The 26136-nt window shown below is 44.1% G+C and overlaps 1 protein-coding gene across 12 annotated transcripts in view; it reads left to right on the forward strand.

Annotated features, from left to right (window-relative positions):
* The window catches only part of RBFOX2 (RNA binding fox-1 homolog 2), a 169554-nt gene that overhangs the window by 30965 nt on the left and 112453 nt on the right, over positions 1-26136 (forward strand). For all 12 annotated transcript variants that reach the window (XR_011048303.1, XR_011048302.1, XR_011048298.1 and 9 more), the window contains exon 2: positions 6836-6886. Coding sequence is in view for 6 of the 12 variants with exons in the window: in XM_068402455.1 (XP_068258556.1) it covers positions 6836-6886 (51 nt within the window). In the remaining 6 variants the exon portion in view is untranslated. The remainder of the gene's footprint in view (positions 1-6835; positions 6887-26136) is intronic.

The raw sequence follows: 26136 nt of genomic DNA on the forward strand, positions 1-26136 counted from the left end.
GAATTTCTGTAAAATACTTCAATTTTAGCTCTTCCATTTTAGCTGTGGAAGTGCTTTCTGTGTATGAAAGGCCTCTTTTCTCTGCAAAATTAGACATTTGTATTGTAACTTCATACGGATGCTGTCAGCTTAACACCTGCGTGTGCATTTGTAAACTTGTTGCATACTGAATTTTTTAACAGACCTGGAAGCTTAAATGCCGTCTTTCTGTGTGGTTTGGTCACACGTATATTTGTGTGTATTCTGTTCTGCAGCTGCTGCTATACCAATACCAGTTATTGTTTCTGTAGCTTATATAGGGTTTCTCGGAACAGAAGTGCCAGGAGGTTGGAGTTAAGAAAATACGTGTTTCAAATACAGAAAATCGTACCGACACATTTGAGTGGCTTTATGGGGGCTCTGCTCGAAAGGGACATAGCCTCCCCCAGAGTCACCCTGTTCTATCTTGCTGGCCACCTCGTGGGCTTGCCTAGCTGATTGCTCCAAACTCTTCAAACTCTGGTTGGGGCAGAAGGCTATTTTTATTAATCTGACATCACCTTCCTTTCTCTCTTCACTGTGTCACTGGGCTTCCTGCCCGGGGAGCCTCTGGCCAGGCCCCAACGGGGTCCTGCCTGTTAATGATGGCAGAGAGGAGCGCCTGCAGGCCGCACGGAGGGTCACGGGCTGCCTGGGGCTGTGGGGTACCATGTCCCTGCTACAGAGGCGGGCACCCACCTTTGGAGTGCTGTGGGCTGGTGCAGGCTCCTGCTCCAGGGACCCCTGTGTGCTGGGGGCCGGGGTGGGTGCAAGGCCGGAGGTGAGGAACCCCGGTGGCCACCCCCTGGGGATCCAGGGCCCTGCGAGGAGGCGATTGGGCCAGCACAGGAGCTCTCCCATCCCACATGTCTGATGTGGTGCCGACTCCTGCTGAAAACATGATATTTTTAGGAGAAGGGGAAACCTGGGGCAGAGGGGTGGCGGGCCGGAGGCCACCGTCGCTGTGACAATGGGGCCAGAATTCCAGGAAGGAAGAGGGGCCGGATGGGCCTCCATCCCGGCCTCCGCCAGGCCCTGGCCTCCAGACCCCGGAGCCCGTGGGCGCTTCCTTGCTCCCATGGGGGCTGCCACCGGCATCAGGCCCTTCGTGGACGGAGCATCGTGCTGGGGGCGGCACCTGTGGTTTTCTGTCTCTTAGTAATTCGGGTGGGCGTGGGAAGCCGGGGCCCTGCCAGCCGGCATGCATCTTCCCCACCATCAAGGACAGCAGTGTGCAGTGTACTTGGTGTGGCGCCTTTTATCACAATCTCGGGCTTTTAGTCCCCAAATACACTTTAAAAAAAAAAAAAAAAAAAGATGAGTAAGGAGTAAAATATAAGCCTGTTACTTGCGTCCCTGTGAGCACAGGTTGTTGATGTCAGGACACTTAACAAGGAAGCAAATAAATGGAAGTCCTTTCCTAGAAGATGTTTGCGCATCTGGAAACTGGCCAAAGCGAAGAAGCAAGTTTAATTGAAAGCGAAGACAGCTGAAAGGAAGCGTCCCACACTATAGATTCAGTTATTGGAACTGCAGAGTGATTAGCGAGAGCTGTATATCAAATTAGGGTAAGTATCAAGGGAGAAGAGTGACATTAAGATCCATTTAAAAACTGCTTTAGTTCAGTTTTTCATTAATAATCAGTAATTCAGCCTTAGATGCTGCTTTTCCCATTAATTTTATCCACAAACAATTTGGGGTACGGAGATGGCACACACAACTGAGAAGGCAGACTGAACGCATCAGATACACTTGGACAAAGAGACAGATATTTCCTTTTTGTTTATATGCAATATTTGTACAAGTAAAGGTCTAATGAAGAATTACCTATTTTCTTCATAGCTGTTAATAAGGTCAAGGCATTTACAGTTTTACTAGTGCTCTGCCACAGTTAAAGTACTAAAAAGCCTTTTTCAAGACTCCCCCCTCCCCCAGCACAGGGTTTCTCTCTTTCCTGCTATGCAAGAAGTAAAGCAAAAAAAGATGGTGAAACCACTGGGCTGTGGTGAACAGTGCTGGGATTTCTGTCTGGCTTGTGAGCTTTACTTTTTCGCAACTGTCACTTTCAGATTAATAGCTTAGTTGCCAGTGTTTTCAGCCTCTTTTTGGTAAACATTCTCTGTGTTCTAGAAAAGTGGCTTCTGTTTGTCTAGCACAAGTCTGATAAATGTGTAGCTTGTGCTATCTCACCACTTTAGAATCCCATTTTGCTTTCGGGAGGAACAAGTAATTTCTTGTTGCCTTCATTTCGTTGCTCTGTGTAGGCCAGGGGGTTTCTGCCTTTCCAGAGCTGAGGCTCTCCCTCAACACTTCTGTCTAAGCCACCAGGCTGCTGCGCCACCAGTAACTCTTGGGGGCAGCTGGAGCAGAGGCAGATGAGCTGTTCTCGTGTCAGTTTTGCTGCTGTTGCTCAGAACTCAGGAGGTGCTTGTGAAACTTGAAAGAATTGCATTAACTTCACTCCACTTTTTCCAGCATCATCAGGAAAGCAGGCATGCCACACATCCGGGGAAGAGATTGCTTGGTTGTGTTTCTGAGGTTATCTTTGCAACCGAAAGCACTTGACACTTCAAATTGAAGCTTGGATTCAGCAGGAATTGATTCTCCAGCTGTGGAAATATGGATGAACTCCTAAGCTAACAGTTCCTACCAGCAGAGTTTTAATCTGCAGGCTCTAGGTTTAGTTCGGCTGTCAAGAAACAATTGCTAATCAGGGCTCACTGGTTGTTGCATCTGGCAAAATGGGGAGTCCATGATGTAGAATTAATTTGTTCTGGGGTCAAGTTAGGTCGAAGAGAATTATTGCCTCTTTAAGCTAAAATTTAGTTTTGTTTTTAAGAAAAGGGTGAGAGGACTTTCAGACCTTCCATTAGGAGTTACAGCTGTGACATTTTCTCCAGAGGATTGACTCTACTCCAGTCCATTGTGGCCTTTCATAAGTTAATAGCACCTGCAGAGCTGATCCCTTCTTACTGGTGTATGGTTTATGGACAACTGCCCCTGTTAAAACTTATAAAGTTGAGAGGTGTCAAAAACCCAACGACCCCAAAGCTCTTGAGTCTCCTTTGCTCCTGAATCATCTGCAAATGGCTGTACCATGTTGACCTTGTGACCCGAGACGGTACCTGTGGCTTAGAGTTTGTGGCAGTCCTTACTATTGAAAATGTTAGTAGAAAAGAACTTGTGTTAGCAAGGCTGGGAAATTAAAGAAGGGGGAAAATTTGAAGTAAAGAGGGAGGGTTAAAGGCTTAGTGGATTTGACTGAGCTGTGACTTTGATCCAACTGGCTGGCACAGAGGCTGTTACTGGGGTACAACCACAGTTCTCACACATCCTACAGAAGTGTGGAAGCCCATGTGTGGGATCGTTGATATGATTTGAATAAAATCACAATATGTGTTGCAGAAGGCTGATGTACTGTATTAGCCTTTAGGGTTTTTCCCCTGCTCTAAAGCAAATCGCAAGTACCTGAGAAATGCCTTTCAGTGGTAAACGAAGTAATGAGACATCCCAGTGGCAGTTTGATTTGATTTTGCAGGCTAGCGCTGCCTAACTCAATTTCTTTACGAATGTCTGGTTGCATGTTGGTATCAGAAGAGAAATGTAGTTGGCAGGAGGGAGCTGTGAGAGAGATGGAGTTATCTGGGGATTCCCTCTCCCACTAGGCTGCTGCCAGAAGGCAGGGTCTCTCCGCATTTGCGGGCAGGGTATTTATTCATGTTAAATCATCCCTCTCTCTCTTTTCAGTTCCATTTTGTGAGATTATTTTTGTGTGTGTGCAGGCAGAGAAGGAGATTGAGCTGTATCCCTGGCCTCTGCTGCCTTAGATCGCCTGCTAACTAACAGGGGTCTTCTGTCTGGACATTGCTGAACTGTCCTGTTTCAGTCGCAGGAGTTTAATGCTTTCACTTCTTGCTCTGTTTAGTTTTCAACAAAAGCAAACTCTGTATGGAATAATCATGCAACAGGCCCCAGATTCACCATTAGTGACCTGTAAAATTGGCAGCGCTGGAGATTATTGGCGGGAGACGGTTTCCCTAGGCGCTTCCTGCCTTCTCTTGGAGAGTTAAGTTCAATTAGAGCAATGATACGCACAGCGGGGATTTTGCAGAGTTCAGTACTTGGTGGCAGTGTTGCTGTATGGAAGGCAGAGATATCTTTGGCCTTTTTGTGACCTTAATGCTCCAGCTGCTACCCTCCTTCTAACCTCTGCTTTCTCCAAGCTCTTGCTTTCCTAATGTAACCTTCTTTAACCTCTTTTACCTTCTGATGGAACCATATCCCTCAAACATTTTTAGTCTGCAGTTTGTGGGGTTTGTCATCCCAAAAACAAAGTGGAGATTGCTGGCTGTGTGTTTTTTTTCCCTCCACTTGATTTTTCTTGTTTCTTTCTGATATACTGTGGACTGCCCTCAGATCTCTGTAATCATTTTTCTCTTCCTTTTCACACTCCCGTGATTTGCTTCTACTTATGAAACTGTTCTGTTTCTAGAGCTGATTTCTGGGCATCCAAGTCCTTTGACTTCAGGAAATCCCACGAAATTCGATTTTGTCTCTCTTCTGCCACAGCCTCATGGTGACAGTCCCATTTGTTAGTCCCTGATGTGAAGAACATCATCCTCAAGATAACGATTTCTTTTTCCTTTCTTCATTATAACTTTCCACTTGTGTTCACTGTCCATATCTTTAGTATCTGCCGTGGTAACTTCTCTGTTCATTCCTTATTCTCTTTGGAAACCAGGAAAATTTCCACACAGAGTTGAGAGAGACTGGCACATGAGCATGTTTGAGGTACTGACCTCATAGGTGTGTGTACAAGTACTGTTAAAAGCATACTTGCACTTGTCTTTGAGGAGAAGACCGTATCTCCTGATACAAGGTGGACATTTATGGCACTTACCTAAGTTGGTAAACTGTAGTGTGTGGGAGAAACACCAATCAAAGCACTTATAATATGTACTTATGTTGGGGGAAAAGAGTACTAGCTGTGCATTTTCATTGTGATGTTGCTTGGGTTTTAATTAAGTTCATAGTTAAAATCCAAAAGCTCGATGAGACCGTGGTACTGTAGCTGTCAGTCTCCGCTTGCTTCTTCCAACTTCTGTGTTGTTCCTTCTGTTTCCATATTATTTGTGGAGTTTTGTGCTTTACCTGCTTGCTGGCTATTTGTATTTGAGAAGAATGTACTCACAGGGTGGTCAACCTAATTAATTACTGTTAATCCCCAAAACTGGCTGCCAGAAGTTTTGTTGTCCTTGAAGCTCTGGTATTGTGCATGTTACTGTAGCTTTAGCTTGAGAGCCTGAGGAGAGGCTGGATGTTTCCTGGCAGGTTTCCACGGAGAATCCCCTGGACAGGTTTGAGGTAAAGAGGAAGAGAGAGAGGACAAATACGACTTAAAATAGCGCTGCTAGTTCCTGTATTGAAATATTAGCACCTTACTTTTTAGCAGAAGTTGTGTCGAAGTGTTCTTGTGTAAACTGTGAAATTGTGCCAGTGCCACACGTACTGTGTAGGGCAGAAGACCTCTCTCTGGTAGGAGCTGGCCTTTTCAACCCAAATACCCCAGCACAAAACCCAAAACACCTCAACAAAAACTCTTCCTGATAGTGATCATATATCTTGGTCAGCTTCATGCCCAGAATATCTTTGCTTTTGACAATTTGGGATTGTTTTGCTGTGTTTTGTCATGGTCTTCCCCTTGGGCCTCTCTCTCCCCACCCTTCCTCAAGAACTACGGGAGAAAGTGCAGGGCTGGCTTAGGAGTTGCTTCTCACAAGTCATAACAAGAGATAGGAACAGACTTAAAGTCTAATTTTGGAGGGTGGCTGCCTCCTTTCCTCCTTTTAGCATTCTTCTGAGAGTTGCTTGTGAATGCACAGGGGTACCAGGGAGGAATTTATATAGGCTTTGTGTAGTTTAGTTTATCCTCCACCCAGAGAGAAAGGTGCACGCATGGGGTGCATGTGAGTGCCCTCTCCCCATTTCGAATAGGAGGTGTTGGAGGGAGAGTAACGGAAAATAAATGAGGAAACAGAAATAAACACTTAGGAAGTATTGTGAAGTATGTTATCTTAATCCCCACTGCACTGCTAAAATAGAGACAAGTCTGGGAATTTCATGGAGAAATTCCAGAAGTGGTGGAGGTTCATATATTCCCGCAGAGCAGGGTGGTGGGCCTGCCAATAACACAGAACGTGTAGGCTCAGAGTCCCTTCTGGGGTGAGGGAAGAAAGTCAAGAGGATTGATTTCCTGTTGGGAGTGTGAGGTATTGTTTGGGCTTACTGGGGTGGTTGAAGTTACACTGACTGCTTTTTAAGTTCATGTTAAACTATTAGTACAGTTTTGAAAAGGAGAAAATTGACACTTTTATGGCTAATGTTTAGGGAAACATTTCTTCAAGACTGGATGAGGTGGGCAGTAGCCCAATTCTGTAATTTTATGTTCTTTTTTGATCAGTTTTCATGATGGTAAATTAAGTTTACATATAAAAATTCTTTGGAAAATTACAAGAATTATACACAACTGAAATTACAGGGGGTAAGGTAGGATTAGTTTATGCTTATTTTATGGCTTTGATTTCTTTTTTTTTTTTTCCCTGTTCCTTCTGCACAGCTTGGCATATGCAGTTGAAAATGAATCTTAGGTGTATTGGCTTACATGGAAAATAGGAAGTTAGCAGAATACTTAATCTTAGCTCATTCTTCCGTCGTTTCATGCAGGTTCTTGTTTTCGGCTGAGTTAAGGCAGACGTATAATTCCTTGGTTTCTATTCCTTGTAACCACTACATTCACGCTTTGTTTTCTTTCTTGCAGAACGAGCCTCTGACTTCAGGTTATCATGGATACCCAGCAAGAGACAATCAAGTAAGAGTCTGATTGTAGTAAATGTGTGTGCGTGCGTCTCTGTACACTTATGGATATTTTGTCCGACAGCTTCCTGGCTGTCTTGTTATGGAGTGGAAATTGTTTTGTTCTATTGTGGAATGCTTGTGGAGATATATGTGGTAAATTGAATGTTTTTTATGGCCTCCAGCAGTATATGGCAATGTGCCTGGCAAGGGGTTAAACACAATCCACATTACCAACGGCTCAGGAAATTCTTTATTCTTAAAAATGTTGTAACTTAAAATCCCTGTCCTAAGCTCCCACTATATCTCCTCAGCATTAGTGAATGTAGATGTTCAGTGCCAGTGCATGCTTGGCCCTGTTTTATACTTATTGCTGTAATTCTACCATCTGGGGAGCAAAACAACACTGAGTTTTTGTGAGAGTCTGCTTTGCTGGTGGAGTAGGGAATGACATATCCCATTGGGTTGTTTCTAGTTGTGAATTTATCTTGCCTTCCTTTCAAGTCCTGCAGGGCCCTTGCCCCTTGCTTTTATTCAGGATGTTCTCTTTCTACAGCAGTAAAAATTACACTGTTCAGTGCGTTGCATCTGTAAGCATTCTCTTGCCTCCTAGCAGAAGACAGAGAAATCTCAGTTGATGAATTTGCGGAACGGAAGGAGGAGATGCTTTGGAACAAATGAAATTTAATGGGTTGTAAGATACCACCATCACACATTAAATCTCCCTTCTTAGGATGAAGTTTTTTTCAGTGTTCTGCAGTGCTGCTGCAAAGCAAAGTATGAACCAGTGTAACAGGAAATTAATATGCACAGAAAATCAATAATGCAGCACATTTCAGTAATGAGCAAATAACAAAACCAAAATAAAATTCTTTAATAGTCTCACGTGCTGCTACATAAAGAAAGTGATTTTCATCATATCTTGATGAGGCCTGGGTATATGTAGCAACAGCTTAATGGGCAACGTTTTTATGAAGGAAGCGCAGCGTAGTGCAGCCTCAGCAATTGAAGAGCTTGACTCTTTGGTGTAATGTGTGTATGAATTTCCATATAGGAGGAAATTATTCAGAATGTCTACTGGGGTATATTCAACTGTTAAGCAGCCCAAACAACTATTACGTGCTGGGATGCTGTGAGAGTTGTGTTCCTATTCTATCCAGGCTAAGTAAGGTATGTTAGGTTGAGAGGCAGAGCCAGTCCAGATCCTTAAAGCGGTTTCTATCTGCTTTCATCTTTTCCATTCTGGTTGCACCCTCTGCACCCTATTTTGTAGTCCACTGTACCCACTTAGGGGTGTTTCCGGATCTTCTTGATGTTTCATTTTGATGACTTACCAGTATGTCCCATTTCACAGGTTTCCTCTTTCTCATCGCTTAATAACTCTTCCGATTTGAAAGTTCAGAACTGCTGTTGCTGGCAGGTCACCAGATCAGCGGAGATGGGCACGGGAAGCTGTACAGCAGCCAGGGCGTGAAATGAGAATTACAGCCTGGGCAGCCCTGAAGGGCTCTGTATGGGTGAGCACAGAAAGTAATGTATATTAGGCAGTGTACGTATGTATTTCAGATGGCAAATAGCTTTATGGAGATTTCTTAGTGAACAAACAGCTTCAGTTTAACTTAGGTGTTTTCATTTTAGCAAATACATGTAAAAATCTTTTTTGGCTGTTTTTTTTTTTTCCTACTGTCAGTAACATTGTGATCTGGGGTAAGTGTTTTTCCTTCTGTCTTGCTTTTGGCCCTGAAGCAGCTTAAATTCAGGCCTAGTTTTCACTAATGAGGTTTCAAGGCTTTTAGCTAATCTGATTGGGAGCCTATGGCATGATAGCAGCAGAGAAAGAAGTCCTCTGTTGCCACAGACTGGAGCTGGTGTGGGAGAGACAGCAATGGCTGGTCCAGCATCTGCCATTCTGCACTGGGGAAGGAGGAAGGAAGTGGTGTGGGAGTATGTGTAGCGATCCTGACCCTGTAACGAAGTAATTACAAGTTTCAGGAACAGTTGTGTCAGATTTCCTCAGATTAGGAGCTGGATGTGAGCTGGTGAGTCTACGTCTCTGTATCTCGCTCTTTCCCATTGCAGTTCTTCATTGTAAATACTTGTACTGTTCTTTTTATCACAATATTTTCCTTAGCAGAAGTAGCAAAGCAGAGCTTTAGTTTCAGGGCATCTCATCGTGTGACCACAGTAGTCCTACTAGAAATTCTGTGGATATAACTTGCCCTTTCTTTCACCTTATACAGCATCCTACTCCTTCACTTGTTTGTACATCCTTTTAGCTCCTTCAAGCTCTAAATGCCATTAATTGCTGTCTGCAAACCTTTCACTATGCTGTTTTTACACCCCCTAGTGGTTAAATCATACCCAGATGTTCCAGATTCTTGTAGTTCTTCCCGCCAGTTGAAATATATGCTTGGTTTGAGTCCTCGCTTTGGCCATTTGGGAATGCTTAGGTCTACAGTACAAAGTTTATTTTGTATCCTTTCCCAAATCTTTAAGCATTATGTTCATCATCATGCATAGGCAGCAGCACTGAGGCAAATGAGATGGGTTCATGTCGAGGCTGTGTTCCTCTTAATTCTGGTGTTGTGTGATTGCTTTATGATAACCCAGAACTTTGGGTTGTTGCACAGCCCCCCTGTTCCTCACCTGCCCTGCCAGAGCATTGGCTTACTGGATTTTTTGTGGTTGATAGGGCCCGGGTTGGGGGGAGTATGTGTGGTAAATCATTACGGTGTAAGTTTGCCTAAAAAGAGAAAGCTTTCTGTTGCTGAAGTGTTGCACTACTGGCGCTACATTACAGCTGTGTAAGGAGCCGGAGAGCTCTCCGGGATCATTCTCAAGAATTCAAGGTTTGATCTGTGGATGTCTAATGCACATAGAGGAATGTCAGGATGCCCCTCCTTTTCCCCAGAGCTATGCTGGTGGCAGGAATGAAGCCCTCAGTGAAGGGAAAATATGAGAAGCGTTAGTGTAATATTGTTAACCAAGATAAGAACCAAGTCTTTTGGTGAGGAAAGCTTATTCTCTGGGGGCTATTCAGTTCTTTATCCCTCTGTTGGGCCTGCCAACAAAATGGTGTTTCTTTTTTTGTAACACGAGCGCCTGCCTAAAATGCAGTGAACCAAGACTTCCTTGCTTCATTTCCCAAGCTGTGGCAAACAGCTCTGAGGTATTGTGAGTTCGTCTCAACATGGAAAATGACTGGTACAGCTATACTGATATAACTTACATATAGACAAACTCATCAAGAATAAATACTCTGCTTTCAGAAGGCTATTCCACGCTAACTGTGCCAGCTCATTTTATATATAGCCAAGGGCTATGTCATATTGCTCTAGTGCTTTTCATGTTCGAATGTATTAGACATGATATCTGAAATTTGTTCAGGTGCTGAATACTGGCACTTCTGTGGCAGAATTTGGCAGCTGCACAGAAAAATTTTGTTCCCCAACAGGAAGCAAAACGAGCAAGAACACCTTGTTTAGCTGCCACTGAAGGGAAGAGAGGAGGAGAGAGAGTTTATGGAAGCAGGAGGTAATTGCATACACCAGAACTGGGTCGGGATGTTAGAGCTATTACACCTCGTCTGTTATGGAAAGTGGTCCTCAGCTATCACAACAGGTTAGGATGTTGGTTTGAAGCCTCTTTTAAAAGCTTCTATTTCCGTGAGTACAATTCTTCAATCAAACTGGGCCATTGGCTCAGTACTAATGTGATGGAAACATTGTTACCTATCACAAGTGACACTTCCTTCAACAGCTTAATTTCGGTGGCTGGTTTTCCATCTGAGCGCTCACCAGGCCTGACCTGTTGTTCTCATGTATGTAGAGGAGACTGCAGCCCAAGGTAGCGTGGGTGCCCATGGCAACTGCTAGGAACAGCTTTATCACTATCCACTTGGTTTGAGTTCAAGCTTAAGGTGAAATGCTGTTAAATCCTCTCCAGTTCCCTGGGTCTTTACTCACTTGCTGCTTTGGAGTATCTGTTGCGGCACAGTAGGCGGCAGGAGGCTGCGTGCACTCCCCTCCCCGGGGCTGCGAGCTGGCCTGGGTGAACGGTGGCAGTGGCAGTCTGTGAGAACAGGAAGCCTCCCCCATTGCTTTTCCCCCCTGTTTGTTTTCTTTGCCCAGTCCCACCCGATGTGGGGAGTTCGGCAAGGAAGCCCTTCATCCTGAGATGTGAAGGGTGTGTGTGAGCTCCCATGGGGGGGCCGGACAGCAGGTCACCAGGCTTCCTGTTGGAGCTGGATGCAGAGGCACCGCTGCTCCTGTTGGTGGCTGCTCATGTTGGTGGTCTCTCCGCAGCAAGCAGCGGGGACTCTGAGCAGAGAGTTTAGAGGCAGAAACCTCTGTCCTCTCATCTGTGTGGTCTGAGGCTCCTTCAGCTGTCTTCCTCTGCTCCATCATGTGGATGAAGCATGAATTTGGGGATATTGCCACAACTTGATTAGCAGCTGGGTGGTTCAGTATGGATTAAGATATCCATGAAAATCTCTTGGTTTAGTATTAACAGAGTGAGATGCTCTTGTCATAAAACAAATTAAAAGTGACCTTCTGGAGGAAAATGGTTTGGCCACTTGTTTGTTTTTATTTGTACCATGATAGCACCAGCCACAGTCTCTCCAGTGCCCTGTTTGGTCAGTCTCAGAACAAAGGCTCCCTGTCTCAAGAATTTAAATCTCTAAGTAGTGTTCCTGAAAAGCATTTTGGTTTTTAATTTCTTTTCCTGTTTGTAACTGGTCATGAAAGTAAACCTTCTAGTGTGTATGCTAACTGTCTCAGTAACTGTTGAGATTGTGGCAGTGGGAGTGTTGAGTTATTCAGGAGCTAGAAGGGAGGGTTGTTTGTGGGTTTTTGGTTTGTTTGTTGCTTACACTTTTGGTTTGAATAGAGTGTATTTAATACAAACGCTTAAACTGAGAGACAGAGGGAGGGAGAAAGGCCTTAAATAAAGTTTTAAGACCTTACTCCTCGAGTGAATAGTCTGACAAAGATCAAGAAGCGTCTGAAGTCCTCCATATAAAATGGAGAAGACCGGGCTTGTTGTTCCTGGTGCTTCTGAGGAGTGCCTCTTTGCTTGAAAACAAACAACCCAAAAGCTGGGATGAGACCAAGCTGATGAGGGGAAACTGTTCTAAACATCTTCCTTATGTTTAAAATGAGGTGAATTAGGTTAAGACTGCCAAATCTACTGCTTCTTGGCTTCCACGGCCTCTCTTCAGGCAAGCAGTGAAATATTTCCACTCTATACTAGGCAGGACCGAAGAGATGTTCTGTTACTGACCTAACTGTTACTGACCTAACGAGCTTCGCTTTAGAGAACATGGTCTGGGCAAAAATGTCCAACATACTTAGGAGATGGGAAGCATCTGTGAGGCAATTGCATGCAGAGGGGTTCAAGGGTATGTAATGGGATAACTGCTGGCGGGTTACTACTTAGCACCTAAGCTGTGAAGGATGTGGGACAGTTAAGATGTGTTATGGAAAGGCATTTAACACTGCAGGAGGGGAGAAGTTTGAGAAATGCTTTACTGGATTGCATCTAACACTGTTTATAACTCTCAGCATGTTCAGAAGGTAAAAAAGTGTTGCTAGAGTGGAGAAAGTTAAGTTAAAAGCAATGTAAATCATGGTATCTGAGAAGGAAAATAGTGTTTAGCTAAAAATTGAAGGAGGGGTTGATTACAGACTGAAGTTCAAACAATCATGGATGAGTTGGAAGAGGAAAGATAAGATCCACTGAGACTAATCTAGTAATACTTCTCCCCTGAATCCAGAACTGTCTTGGTAAGACACTTGGTTGATCGCTCGAAGCGTGAAGATGTAGTTCTTTGTTTTCTCAAGCCCAAACTACATCCTGAAGAAACTGCAGGAAAGATTCGGGAATTGGGATTAGAAAAAATTGTAATACATAGACCACTAAATACTGAGCCTGTTATAAACCTGCTTTCTGAAATTTCACTCTGAACCAAGTCGCTGTGCTTACATTGGCCACATTCCCCCAAATCTCTCCTTTCCTTTCTGTTTAGCTAATTTCCTACCATCAAGACCCTTACAGGAAGCACAGTGTCTTGCAGTTGACACAAGTCTTGCAAACAGATCACTCTGGCCATATGTTTATTTCCCTTTTCCCTCATGTCTGCTGCCTTTCCAGACTCTCTGAATACAAGGCAGGGAATCCTTTCCTTACAGAACTGTGAATACCTTCGGCGAGCTCCATACTGATGCGTGTCTTGCTGTTACTCAATAACAAGAGAGAAAAAATAACCACATGGAGAAAAGTTGTATGAGAAGAAGTTAAGGACTGCATCTAATTCAGATACGTGGGAAGACTTCCTGACAACAAGCTCCTTCAGTCCTCTGAAGAGCTTCTCAAGGGAAGTAATGATTACCTTGCTGATGAATAGTGGGGCCAAAGCTCTCGGGTCATAAGGCATTGGCAGGAAATGGGCTGGATGATGTAATACAAATTCCTTTAATGTTTGAGTCCTAATTCACGCAATTTCTCATCTCTGCTTGGGGTTAAAGAGAGGAGACGTGAGTCATCCTTCTTGGGAGAAGACCAGGAGACCAGTTTTTCTCCTGCGATGTACTTTTTGACCGTTGAAGTGTTACCCAATGTCTTGCAAGAGCCTTGGAGCTTCCCAAGCCCCTCAGTTATTTTGGCAAGAGGGACGGCATCTTGTTTAGATTTCCCCTTCTGAAATGATAGGAGTGCTAGAGAGCGTGGCCTGTGTGTGTTAGAAGTAGTCTGTAAAATGATCGGTTGGAGGACCAAAACCAAACGGTGTAGAGAAAATGGCCTGTTGATGGATATTATATCCTGTTGAGGACATGAAAGCGGCTATTCTGGGTCAGACAGAAGGTCTCTGCCTTCCAGTGTTCTGGCTTTGACAGTGCCTAATAGCAAGTACTTAAAGCAGAGGGAGCAGCGCCAAGATTCGGTCGTACTTCCCCTCCTCCATAGTCTTGAAGCAATCCCGTGGCTTTGGGATTTCCTGGCCATAGATTTTTTTCATTTTTTTTTAAAGTCACCTGTGATAGATTTTTCTTTATTGAGTTTGTCTAAACGGTTTTTGAGCCCGTCTAAAATCTTTGGCATCCGCAACATCCTGTGGCAACGAGTTCCCCGCTTTAGGTATGTTTTATGGGGAAAAAGTTCTTCTGTGCACAGCGAACTTGAAACTGAAGTGGTTTTAAAGCTCTCAGGTGCGGGGGGCTGGGGGTCTTCAGCTTGCACAGCTGCACGGCCATTGCACGGGGGAGGATTTTTATCTTAACTGGGAAAAAACCAACAGAACCAACCCAACCAAAAGAAACCAGAAGAAAATTTAAATAGTTTGCGTGCATTTAGTATATTTTTTTCCCTGAAGGATTATAATACCTTTGCAAAAGTTATTTCTAGGCACCCATAAATGCACATGTGTGTTGCCGACGGGCGCGCCGGCCTTCGCAAACGCGCCGCTGCAGCGTGGCGGGGGGCCCAGCGCTTCGGCTTCGGCCTCGGGGTCCTGCCCTGCTGTGCCCGGGAGAGCTCGGAGAGAAGGAGGAGGAGGGTGCCGGGGGGAAGCGTGGCTGCGTGGGGCAGCGGGGCCGGGGCCGGGGCCGCTCTGGCGGCGGTCTGCCAGGAGAGGGCAGCCGGCGCCCGGCCAGCGCTCGCCGCCCCGCCCCGCCGGTGCTGGGGCCCGGCCCGGGGCCCGGCCCGGGGCGGCCGCTTCTCCTTGCTCGCCGCAGCGTGCCCCGGGGGTTGTCCCCTGCCATGAGCCTCTGGCCCTCGCCGTAGGGTGGGAAGGACTGAAGCCGTAGGGAGAGAGGGGGAAGAGGGTCCGACCTCTGGCGCCCCGCAAGCGTTTGGGGGTGGTTTCTCTGGAGTTTACCGGACTGGCGTCCTCGACAAGGGAAGTTTTGTTCAGAGGGCTGGGGAGAGGATGTGTCGCTGCCTGAGCCCAGTACGGCAAGCATCCAGGGAGGGCTGAGACAGGCCCTGCCACCCCTCTACGGGGCCTGGTTAGGGGTTTGATTCTTCGAAGAGGCACGGAGGCAAAGGTTTTCGTAACGCAAGTCTTCGCTGTGTTCCGAAACCTCTCAGGGGTGAGCAGAGGCGAAGTACAGGCGGGATGTTTGAGAAGGAGAGCTGGTAACAGAGCACTACTTTTAGAGGGGACCCTGAGCAGGCAATCTCTAGTGCTTTCCGGGCTTGAGCCGGCTCCTGGCCCGAGCTGGTTTTACCAAAAGGCACGTGTGCTGCACAGCACTGCTGCTGCTTAGAGGGCAGAGCAAGATGGACTCACGCTTATGGTGAGGGTTCGGGCATGTCTTCCTTCAGGCCCATAGAGGCTGTGCCTGAGTGATTGGTTGTCTACAGTGTATAGTCTGCATATCATGAAATCTCACAGCTTTCAAGTGAATTAAGGGAATATGTGTGTGTGAATAAATACTGTTCTTACATCCTATTTTTTTTTTTTAAAGGAGATCCCAAGAAATACAACTGGTCAGTGTAGTTACAGAATCTGGAAAGATGCTGAAAAAGATCAGATGCTTATGGTCAGATACTTTACTAAATGAAATTAAGGCAACAACAGACATACATTGCTAATTTTTAAGAACTGATCATGTCGGATCAATTTAATTTTCTCCTATGACATGGCAGCAGGCCTGGCAGATGGACAAGGCTACTGGCTTTGGGCCTCGTCCCGCATGATCTTTACATAAACTAGGCAAATGAAAGGTGAAATTAAAAAGAGGCTGAGCACCTCATTGGAAAAACATATTTGGAGTTAATTATGTCATGGTTTTCTCTGTGTCTGTGATCAGGAGTCTTAACATCATCTGCCCTGGCTGCTCTGCTCTTCTGTACTGTTCATCAAACATCAGGGTAGTGAAACAGTGACTGAATATATGTATGTGGAGGGGCTGGCAGCCTTTGAAAGGTAGGATTAGATGTCAGAAAGATCAGAGTAAATTGCACAAATGGCCCGAAATCCAACAAAGTGAAATTAAACAAAAACAAGCTGTATTAACAAAGGGAACTGTATACGCAATATAAAATGGAGAATAGCTGGCTAAGCAGTAATGCTGCAGGAAAGATCTGGGGTAATAAGAGATAACAGGCTGAGTATGTGGTGCTGTTTTTTGTGATCTTAAAAACCTGGAATGCATTTCCAGGTGTGTCGAGTAACTGCAGAAGGTAGTTATTCTTCAGAGCTCAGCTCAGTGAGCAGAGCACTGTACCTGGTTTTAGGCACTTTGGGAAAGATGCAGACAGAATCTGGAAAAAGTCCAGGGAAGAACAAGAAAAGGAAGAACAAGGAAAAAGGAGGCTCAGAGAGCCTGACACAGGAGGAAAATATTGAGCTCGTTCCTTATTTAAAAAAAGAAAGAGTAGAGAAGATGGAGAATGGGGATTGATTATTTACTGTGTCCATTGAAGGCAGCTTAATTTACATCAAGGAAGGCTTATATTGGATATTATGGGGTAAAGTAACATTTTCTGATTCAATGTAGTGAAGCACTGGAACGGTAATTTAGGGGCCGGAGTTCCTGTTTCTGGGAGTCTGTAATAGCAAGTTAGGCAATTCCTGATGGATGTTTGTCTGAACATGCTCTGTGCTGCCTCTGAGCATGGAGGACCTCTTGTCTTCCCTGCCCTGTACTTGTGTTATTCTGTGACAGTCAAAAGCCAGTTGTTACCTCTACATAATGCCACAGCCGTATGAGTGCTATTGTCTTGGGCCTTTCTCTCTTTTTATTGTGTGTCTAAATTGTAAGATAGGAGGCTCCTCTGCTCCTGTATGATCTTAAAAGTGCCAGAGATCCTTTCTTTGTGACAGCTGCCTCATAGCTCTGTTTCTTCCTGAGCTTGCTTATTACTCAAAGGGTGCAGGGTGTTCAGCATCTCTGAGTCAGTCCTTCCCTCTGTCTCACAGTAATAACATGTATCATGTATGAACCTTGGAGCTGTTTGATATCTTGATTTTCCCTTTAAGCTCTCTGGCCAGATCTCCATTTCAAGTGTGCTTAGAAGAGAGGGTTTTTTTGTTCTTTTAAATTAACATAAACAAACACCACCTTGCTACCCTACCTCCAACTCCCCTTGCATGAAGAAAGGACTGAGAGAATTCAGCAGGAGCATTTCCTCAGTCTGCGCAGGGAGTGTGCTTCTGCCTGCCTGCAGTTGGGATCTGCTGTGGGAGGGCAGCCTGTGTGCGAGTACGGTAACTGCTTCACTGCCCCGCTTGTGCCGGCTGCTTCAGCAGGACCCTGAGTAAATGAATGGGATCGCTTACTGTTCTGCTGACTTCTCCTGCATGGTGAGCGAGCAGCTCTGCATTGGCTGGAGAGGGACGCTGCGTGCAAGCAGACTACCTCAGCAAGCCATGGAGATGCTCCTGAGAATAGCTGGTGGATAGAAGATGGTTTCATTCTTTTCAATATTAAGGGAGAGGTATTTCCAGCAGTAGCATAATGTTGCTCAGAGCAGGCATTTGCCAGATGGTTTCAGCTCCCCTGAGGCTTTGGGATGTGAAAGGGAAAGGGCCAGGAACACACTTTTGATTCATTCCATTAGTAGATTAATTGGCACTGTCCTGGCTTAATAAGTCTCTTAGATTTCCCAGTGGAAATGGCACATGTAAATCTGCCCAGGTCATGCTCTGCACACCTGTGTTGAAGCTTTCACAGCAAAAAGCTATGCTGCTGCAGGCAACATCTGCAAAATAAGACTTTGCAGGGGGGGCAGGTTTTTTTTGGTGGGGGAAGAGGCGAGAGAAAATCTTTTTAATAAGTACTGTTAAATAATGCTAGTGGGAGCGAGATGGCTTGTGAGAACATGCTTGAATTCTCCTGCCATTTTGGTGGGGGATGCATTTAAAAATCTTGCAGTGGTAATTTGATGTTATGAAGTTTGGGGTTTTTTTTCCGTCCATTCTGTATTAATTGCTGGCTAGATTGCGTTTTCCAGGAAGTCTGTGATTAGAGGACAAGGGTGCTCTTCCTGATAAAGGTCAGAGGCTGCTGTCTCCAGAGACTGGCAATAAAATGAAGAGAAATGTCTCACCAATTTTAACTGAAAACCTGAGCAGATGCTGTGGGGCTCTTTACTTGGGGGCGCTGTCCCCCATGACCTGTCTCTTACCGCGTCTCTTTCCGCAGGCCAGCCAATTGTTGGGGAGTGGATTTAGTTGCTGCTGCCGCCCACACAGGAGAAGGTTTGTAGCTCTTGGCAGTTTTAGCAGGAATCTGCATTTTTAACTCTTCTGGTGCCTGTGGATTGCGATAAGCTGCGCTCTGATGTCACGGCAGCACTGAGCTGTGTTTCCTGCCAGGCCTAATAAAAGTTTACTGGTAGGATTGTATCTGATGAGAACCATTGAAATTCCTTCACGGTTGGATTTTATTGAGGAGAGACTTCAGGTACTGCTGGCAAACACATCCTCCTCACCTTTTCTGGACCATCGTTCACGATACACCTGAAGAGCATGGGCTACCCTTTCTTACAGCTCAGGAGGACAGCAGTGGCTAACGTTGGCAACAGTTTGATCGTCATCTCTGTTTCTGGGGCACCTGTCACCCTGGCTCCTCGCCATGGTCTCCCTAAGTTAAAACAGTGCTTGTCAATGCCAAGTGCTCGGAGAACATCTTGTTTTCCAACCATTTGTGGCAGCTAGCTCCAGTCCTTTGCAGGGTCTGGAGGAAGACTGACAGGGGCCAAAGGAGTAAATGTCATGAGACTCCGGAGCTTTCTGTTGAAAGCTGAGATAGAGATATTTTACATCCCACAGTATATGTAGCCGGATTTAGGCTCTTTGGTATTTCCAGTAGAATGGCATTTCAGAACTGGGAGCTGAACTCTGACAGCAGCGTTGTCCCCAGTTGTTGCCAACTTCACCCCAGACAGAGAACTGCTGTATTTCTTGAGCAGCTGCTGCTGTGGAGCAGAGCACGGGAAGAGTGCTAGTCTCTGAAATAATTTGAAATATACTGGCATAATAGGCAGATAGAGCCAGCCCTCTGAATTTCACTCAATAATTAATCTAATCACTGTGTAATATGTTCTTACTGGTCTGTCCTACCTAAGGGGCACACTTAACTACATTAGGTGCAATTTGGAGCATTTGATTTCCTTTAGACTTAGAATTAGGATACAGCTGACTGTCCATGTACGTATTTCGAGGTTTCTGGGCGTCTCTAATCCAGTTTGTAGTGACATTAGCATTAGATAACCATAACGAGGCCTTTATCTGAAAGGAAACATGCATTCTTCAGGTCACACAAGGATGAAAAAAGATTGTTCTGGTCACTGTTGCTTTCTGGGAATTTGAGAATGGGGAGGAATTTCATATATTGTTGTTGCTGGTTGCTTTGTTATCAAACTGAGTAACTTCTCTAGCAGGTACAGTGTTGTCAGACAGTAGGCTACACTTCAAAGCTTAAATTTGGATTAAGATAAGATGAGAACGTATTGCATAGGACCTAGGGCACAATAACTGCACATGTTGACAGGCTGTAGCGTCTTCGTACCATTCATCTCATCTAAACCGAATGTGAGGGAGTTGCTACTTATTCAATTTGTCTGTCTTGGAAAGGGTTCAGAAGAGTAAGGAAGTTTCAGTCCATCTCTAATGAAATAGTCTAATTTTGCCAGGATTTGATTAGAAAAGGCATCAGAATGGAATTTACAGTACTGTATTTTTTTTTTTGTGATGGCAGGGTGTGGGGGAAAGAAGAGAAGGTGAAACAGCCTTAATATGAGCTCAGCTGAAGGTGTTTGAGGGTCACAGTATGTTTGTACCCCACAGACTGCAGTGATGCTGAGGGCCAGATCCATAGCTGATCTACTCCTCTGAGAGCCAAAATCCTCCTGATTCAAGTACGTCAGTTGACACAAGTACCAAGAAATACATCTGAATTTGTTGGAACATCCCATATTACAAACTCTGGGTGTTTCCAGTGCTTACTGCATGTGAGATATGCAGAGTGGCAAAATGCCCTATTAAAAGATATAGGTAGGTATCTATCTGCATGCCTTCTTGGAAGTCTGTCGTGGTTTAACCCCAGCCAGCAACTAAGCACCACACAGCCACTTGCTCACTACCCCCACAGTGGGGCGGGAGAACAGAATTGGAAGGGTAAAAGTGAGAAAATTCCTGGGTTGAGTTAAGAACAGTTTAATAATTGAAATAAAATCAGATAATAATAATAATGATAATAATAAAATAATAATAAATCGTAATGAAAAGGAAAATAACAAAGAGAGAGAAGTAAAACCTAAGAAAGACAAGTGATGTGAATGAAAACAATTGCTCACCACCAACTGACGGATGCCCAGCCAGTCCCCGAGCCTTGTCCCCGCACCCCGGCCAAGCTTCCCTCTCATTTTATTGCTGAGCCTGACATCATATGGTATGGAATATCCCTTTAGTCCGTTGGGGTCAGCTGTCCTGGCTGTGACTCCTCCCAACTTTTGTGCACCCCCAGCCTACTCACTGGTGGGGTGCTGTGAGAAGCAGAAAAGGCCTTGAACTCTGTGTAAGCACTGCTCAGCAGTAACTAAAACATTCCTGTGTAATCAACACTGTTTCCAGCACAAATCCAAAACATAGCCCATACTAGCTACTATGAAGAAAGTTAACTCTACCACAACCAAAACCAGCACAAAGTCCTATTTAAATATATACACTAAAAAGACTTTGAAGAATGGATTATCTTTTGCTTAAAAAGCAGGAAACAAGTAGTGCCGTTAGTCTTTACATACACACACTTCTCTAAATTGTCTTATGCTCATAATTCCCTGAGGAACCAGTCAGATGTCGAGAGCTGTTTGCTGCAGCCATGAGAATAATCCAGCTAGATGGTGGTGGCGCAGGTATGGTTAAACACTGCCTTGCTTAGAATGAGATCAGAAGCAGAATTGCTTTTCTGACAACTGACCTTTGCTGATCATTGTGAATTGAAGTTGGGGATATTGTATTTTATAACTAAATTTTTCCAGTAGCATTTCTGTCCTCTAGGAATCTTCTTCTGTATTTTATATATATTAATGCCTCTTGTCTTATGCTTTATTAATGCCTTTTACATTTGAACAGTCTGCTGTTCCTTTATGTGGTTTCACAACTGCCAATACCCCTGTTGAAATATTTTGCTTTTAGTCCTGTTAATGGCGATTTCGCCTGGATTTTCTTACTACCATTACGTAATGGAAGTGTCTGCAGTCCCCTGACACGTGTGTTTGGTCTCTTTGCACCCACCCTTACTTATCACAGGTTGATGCTGTGTTCCACCAAAGTCTTTTCGCAATTTAGTTTTGTTGTTTCTCGGGAGACGTCATTCAGTGTTTATCAGTGTTACCTCTTCATTAGCTGTAGTAATTCTTTTCTTCTTTGCTGATTATACTTGTGCCATTTCTTATACTGAAGCCGTGTTTCAGGCATTCAGCTAACAGAAACATCACAGATCTAAGATATTTTGTCTTCATTAGGTACGTAAGGCTTCTAGGTAATGTCACGGATTATTTTCCTTCTCAGAGGGTCAAATGAAAGAATGTTATTTGAATAACAGAAGAAATAAAGCAGCTGTGACAATAAAGATAAAAAATGTGCACAATGTAGTATTTGTTAAGCTGTTTTTTTCCCTCTCATAGGTGTATTTGCAGTCTACTTCTGGGGTTTATTAGTCTTTGAGTCTTTTCAAGTTGAAGAGAATGCATTTTATACTCTTAAAAAAGGGATGTTAAAACCCAGTTTTCAAACCGAGTGATACAGGATAGAATTTTATACCTATCTCCAGCAACTTTACTATGCCTGGATTTGTAAACTGCTTTCTACGCCGTAGTAAATTAGATCCCAGCAGTACAGGGCCTATGTAGATAAATATAGTAGTCATTATACCCTGATACGGTTGTATTGCCTAGGAAATTACTACTGTTATTGAAAAGGAATTTGCTCGGGGCAAGAGGGTATCCATTACTTCCTGAATAACTCGCTAACATTGTTAACCTTCCTTTGCACAAACAAGCCAGGAGGAGTCCATTTCTGCAGGATGGTATTGTTCTCCATCTGTATTCCCTTTTATCAGCAGCAGGCCTCAGCCAAAATTTCAGCATATTAATAAATCCCTGTGCGGTCCAGGGAAGAGAGCTACGCCCTGTCTTCTCCTTTCCCCACTGTTGCAACACTCATCTTCATATCCTTTCTTAATTTGCTGGGTTGTTGCTGTGCTGATGAATCACCAGTGCGGTACAGCCACTTGACGTGGTAAGCTTGGAGACAGAAAATGGTGTAATGATGCTGTAGCTCCATTGATGAGGTATTTGAAGCAGCTTCTCTTTTGCCACCTGAAGTCTCATGCCTTGAATAGGATGACGCTTGGATGCAATCAGTTCATCCTTTGGTATAGCTTCCCCTGTGGACTATAAGAGATGAGTTGTTGAGGTAGGAGCTGAGTTGCGTTTTTTTTATTTATGGCTTCCTCTTCAAAATTCACAACAAAATAAATATCCTCTTAAGCAGTGACAAATAAGTCTAGGGCATAGTGAATCTTTCTGCCCTTTAGCTGTTCAATTGGATATTGTACCCCTGATTTGACACTAAAAATAGACTCTTGCTGGAGTTTGGTGCTGTGTAATACTTTCTGCCACTTCATGGAAAAATTGAAGGGAGATCAAACTTTGTTCTCTGGACATTACTAGTGAAGATACTAAGGCAGTTATTAGTTAACTAAACTTTAAAAACCCAAAGATTTAAATACCAACATTAGACCTGTTTCTGATCCCTTCTTACAAGTATCTAAATGTGTTTGCTATTTGCCAACTCAATATGGACTTCAGACTAGATCCAGGTGTGACAGAATGGAGAAGATTCACCTTGAAAACCAAGCCTGGAGTGGCAACACAGCTGCAGAGATGCTTTTTCTTCTGCAGACCTTAATCTTGCTAGCTTCTCCTCAGAAAGTGTGGAAGGATTGCAAACTTCGCTCCTGTTCTGCCATAGTAAGGCTGACAGGTGTAACTCATGGAAATTCCCACTTTGCTGCCCAAACTCATGTTTGCTGTATCCTGGGAGTGGTTGCATCACCGTTTCATTTCTGCAGATGAATGCCCAAACCGGTATGCCGAAGCTGTAAGATGTTAAATGTTTGCATGCTTTTCAATGTTTAACTTTGAATGCTCTGGCTTCACAAGTTAGTTTTGTCGATGTGGGTGTTCTTGGTTTTAATTTAAAAGTGTATTTTTGTCTGGGAACACATTTTCAGCAATGTACCTTTTCTAGTTACTGAGCTTATTGTGATTCTCTTGAAGGATTGACGGTGCTTTCCAGAATAGTGCTCTTGAGCATACTTGTGAGGAGAGGAAAATCCCAAACAAAGTCTAAAAGGCTTTTCTTGGTAACAGTTTCCTTTTTTTTTTTTTCCCTCCCCTATGTACTTGAGCGATAAGCCTGTGAATTGGGACCTTCTGAAGTTTATTTAAAGACTTAATTACTATGTGAAGTTACTAGCAGGACAGTCCCTGAAAGTTGTTGGGTTTGTTTGCATGTCAGGGTGTTTTATTGTTTCAGGCTTTCTGCTTTTTGTGGAAGATAAACTAGCCCTTGATAGTTTGCTTTTAAATAAGTAATCTCTTTTCAGAAGCCTCGTGCTGCACAGCGGAACCATACCTGCGGGAGAGAGAATAGGGAATCCAGTTTTCCAGTAATGAAATGGGTTGCTCTATAACAAAACGGCTTTTTTTCTTTTAATATGCCAATGTTTGGCTTAATTGCTTGGCAAAACATCTAAAAGGGATTGTGGTATTTTTCTGGGTGATACATTGTATGCACTTTGTATTCTTCTTGCTTGCTTTTACAAACAGGATAATGCAGAAAGAGGCTTCCTGGAGTCCTTTTGGATGTTGAGAGGAAATTACCTTGTGGTTCAGAAATTCTGATAATCAGAGATAATGCCAGGATCCTGAGTGGAGGGAGTCTTCGCAAATGGGCAGTACTTTGCTGCCAGGGAAGTCTGCAGCGGCACCCAAAGGAGTAAACCCACCTCAAAGAAGATTCTCTTATCTCCATAGGAACTGCATGTGTGCCCAGGGCTGCCTTCTGTGTCTCTCCCCAGATAGCTCCTAGCCCCATCTCTAATCTTCTTTAAAAAAAACAAAACACAAACAAAACAAAAACCAACCAACCAAACCAAATAAAAAACCCGAGACACAAGGCATACCCAAACCCCACAAATAGCTGAAGTCTGATTCCCTTCTTCTCTGGCTGGGATGTTCTGCCAGAGTCAGGTAAGCCATGGAAAGCAGCCATTGAGTCAGTGAAATTTGCCTCTGAGCTCCGCAGAGCATGTCTCCCTTCCCATCTCCAGTCAGACTTTTTGTAGATGGTCCTTGAAGTGTTTATCGCGGTGGGACAATGATCGAGTCTTCTTCCTCAGTCAGAATCCAGCTTCTGCATAAAATGTGAAAGCGTGGTCTGGCTCTTGGCTGTGAGAGCAACTGTTTTCCTTTGGTTTGAAGTAAAATTTCCCTCTTCAACCTGCCCCAACCTTAGCGTACCTCCCCTCCCACTTTTCAGCCAAGAAAAACTGCACAGTGAAGAGGAACACATAGATTCAATAGCACTTATTAACTGTAAAAGAATTTAATCTTATTTTAGAGTTCAGACTGTTTTTAAAAAACTATTTTATGGGTTTTTTTTTACAGAAGAGCTTTCAAGGAAGCCTTATTAAACATCAGGAGTATTTTTATGATCAGTATTTTTCATTCATGTGTCCGAATGCTCTCCCAGATGTGTTCAGGGTGCACAATTTGATTTGTGCTCCCCTACCTAAGGCCTTCCACCTGCATCTTTGTTCTGCAAACCTCCTGTTATCAGACCCCACTTCATTTTTCACTTTGCTCAGCACTGAGGTGTTATTTTAGCTCTCATTAGTGGAAGAGTTCCAACCTGGATGCTTCTAGGAAAATTCAGATACTGTGAAAATTGGTATTCGTGGCTTCACCAGTAGCACTGCTTTCCTGATGCAGTCTTCTGGTGTTGACAGAGGTATAATCTTTTGGCCAAGCTTAGCTAACAGCAGGAGGGCTTTAATAATATGGGCTCCAACAAACATCTGCATTTGGGGATGTCATTGCATCACAGTTGTACTTTTGGCCTTACAGCAGGTTTAATGTTAGTACTGTAGTTAGGGCTTATTAGAGCTGCAAGTGCAGGTCGCGCAGTTTGATGCAGACTGCAGGCTTTTCTGAGTGTCCACACCTGAATGTGTTCACAGCTGTAGTTTGGTTAAACCCACTTGTTATCTGGTTACATCCCTTCTGTTTGTAAGCTTGAGCTAGATAAGAGGACGACAGTGCTGTTTGTTGGGTAGCTGTTGGAACATCTTCCGTAGTTACTGCTGGAATGGAAAGCATTTCATTATCGCAGGCTGCAACAGCTGACTTTTCTCCAAATATAGAACAGAAATACGTATTGAATGCTTTGGCTCTTTCTTCATTATTGGGGATGTTTCTACCTTTTCCCCATAGTAGCAGGTCAAAGCGATTGCTGGCATTGCTATTCTTGAGAAGCTTTGAAATAGTCATTATTGTCTTCCTGCTCTGGCTGTGGATTTTGCCTCCTATTTTAGGATTCCTTTGTAATTCGCCCCCCCTCCCCCGCCCCCCTTGTTAATTTCCTTTCTGTTTCCTTCTCTCAGCTTTTACTTTTTTCACGTGCTAGAATATATACAAGTGTTCAAGTGTGGGGATGTGACAGGGAAGCCCAATAAGCAATCTGTCTGTCCAGGAAAAGTACGCCAGTGTACTTCTGGTCCCACTCAAGTGCTGAGTATGTACATAGATACGCTGGTTTGGTCTCTATTCTCCTTCCATATACCCAAATGTGATTGTCACAATCATTTTTACCTAAGCTACTGCTAATTTCTGTTTTTACGATTGATTGCTCTTTTCTGTCAAGATGGAATCTTATATAGGATTGCTCGTTTTCAACGTAACACTTCTTGAACTAAGAAATTGTTTTCTGTAATTTAGAAATTTTGAGGGTGTTCTTCGGCATTAGCCCCCTGATGCCTCCTGCAAGTGTCATTCCATTTGAAATTCCTGGTGATCAGATGGGTTTTTTCCTCCGTTATGAAGAGGTGCTTAGCTAGCCACTCATCCTGCGTGCCATCTAATGTGATTTCAGTAGTGTGTAGCAGACACACCAGCTCGTACTCTGTCTTGAGTTTTTTCTGCTAGAATGTTAATCCACGAGCATTTGAAATCATATGCCTCTGAGACACA

Source organism: Nyctibius grandis, chromosome 5, assembly GCF_013368605.1.
Source record: "Nyctibius grandis isolate bNycGra1 chromosome 5, bNycGra1.pri, whole genome shotgun sequence".
Taxonomy (NCBI): Eukaryota; Metazoa; Chordata; class Aves; order Nyctibiiformes; family Nyctibiidae; genus Nyctibius; species Nyctibius grandis.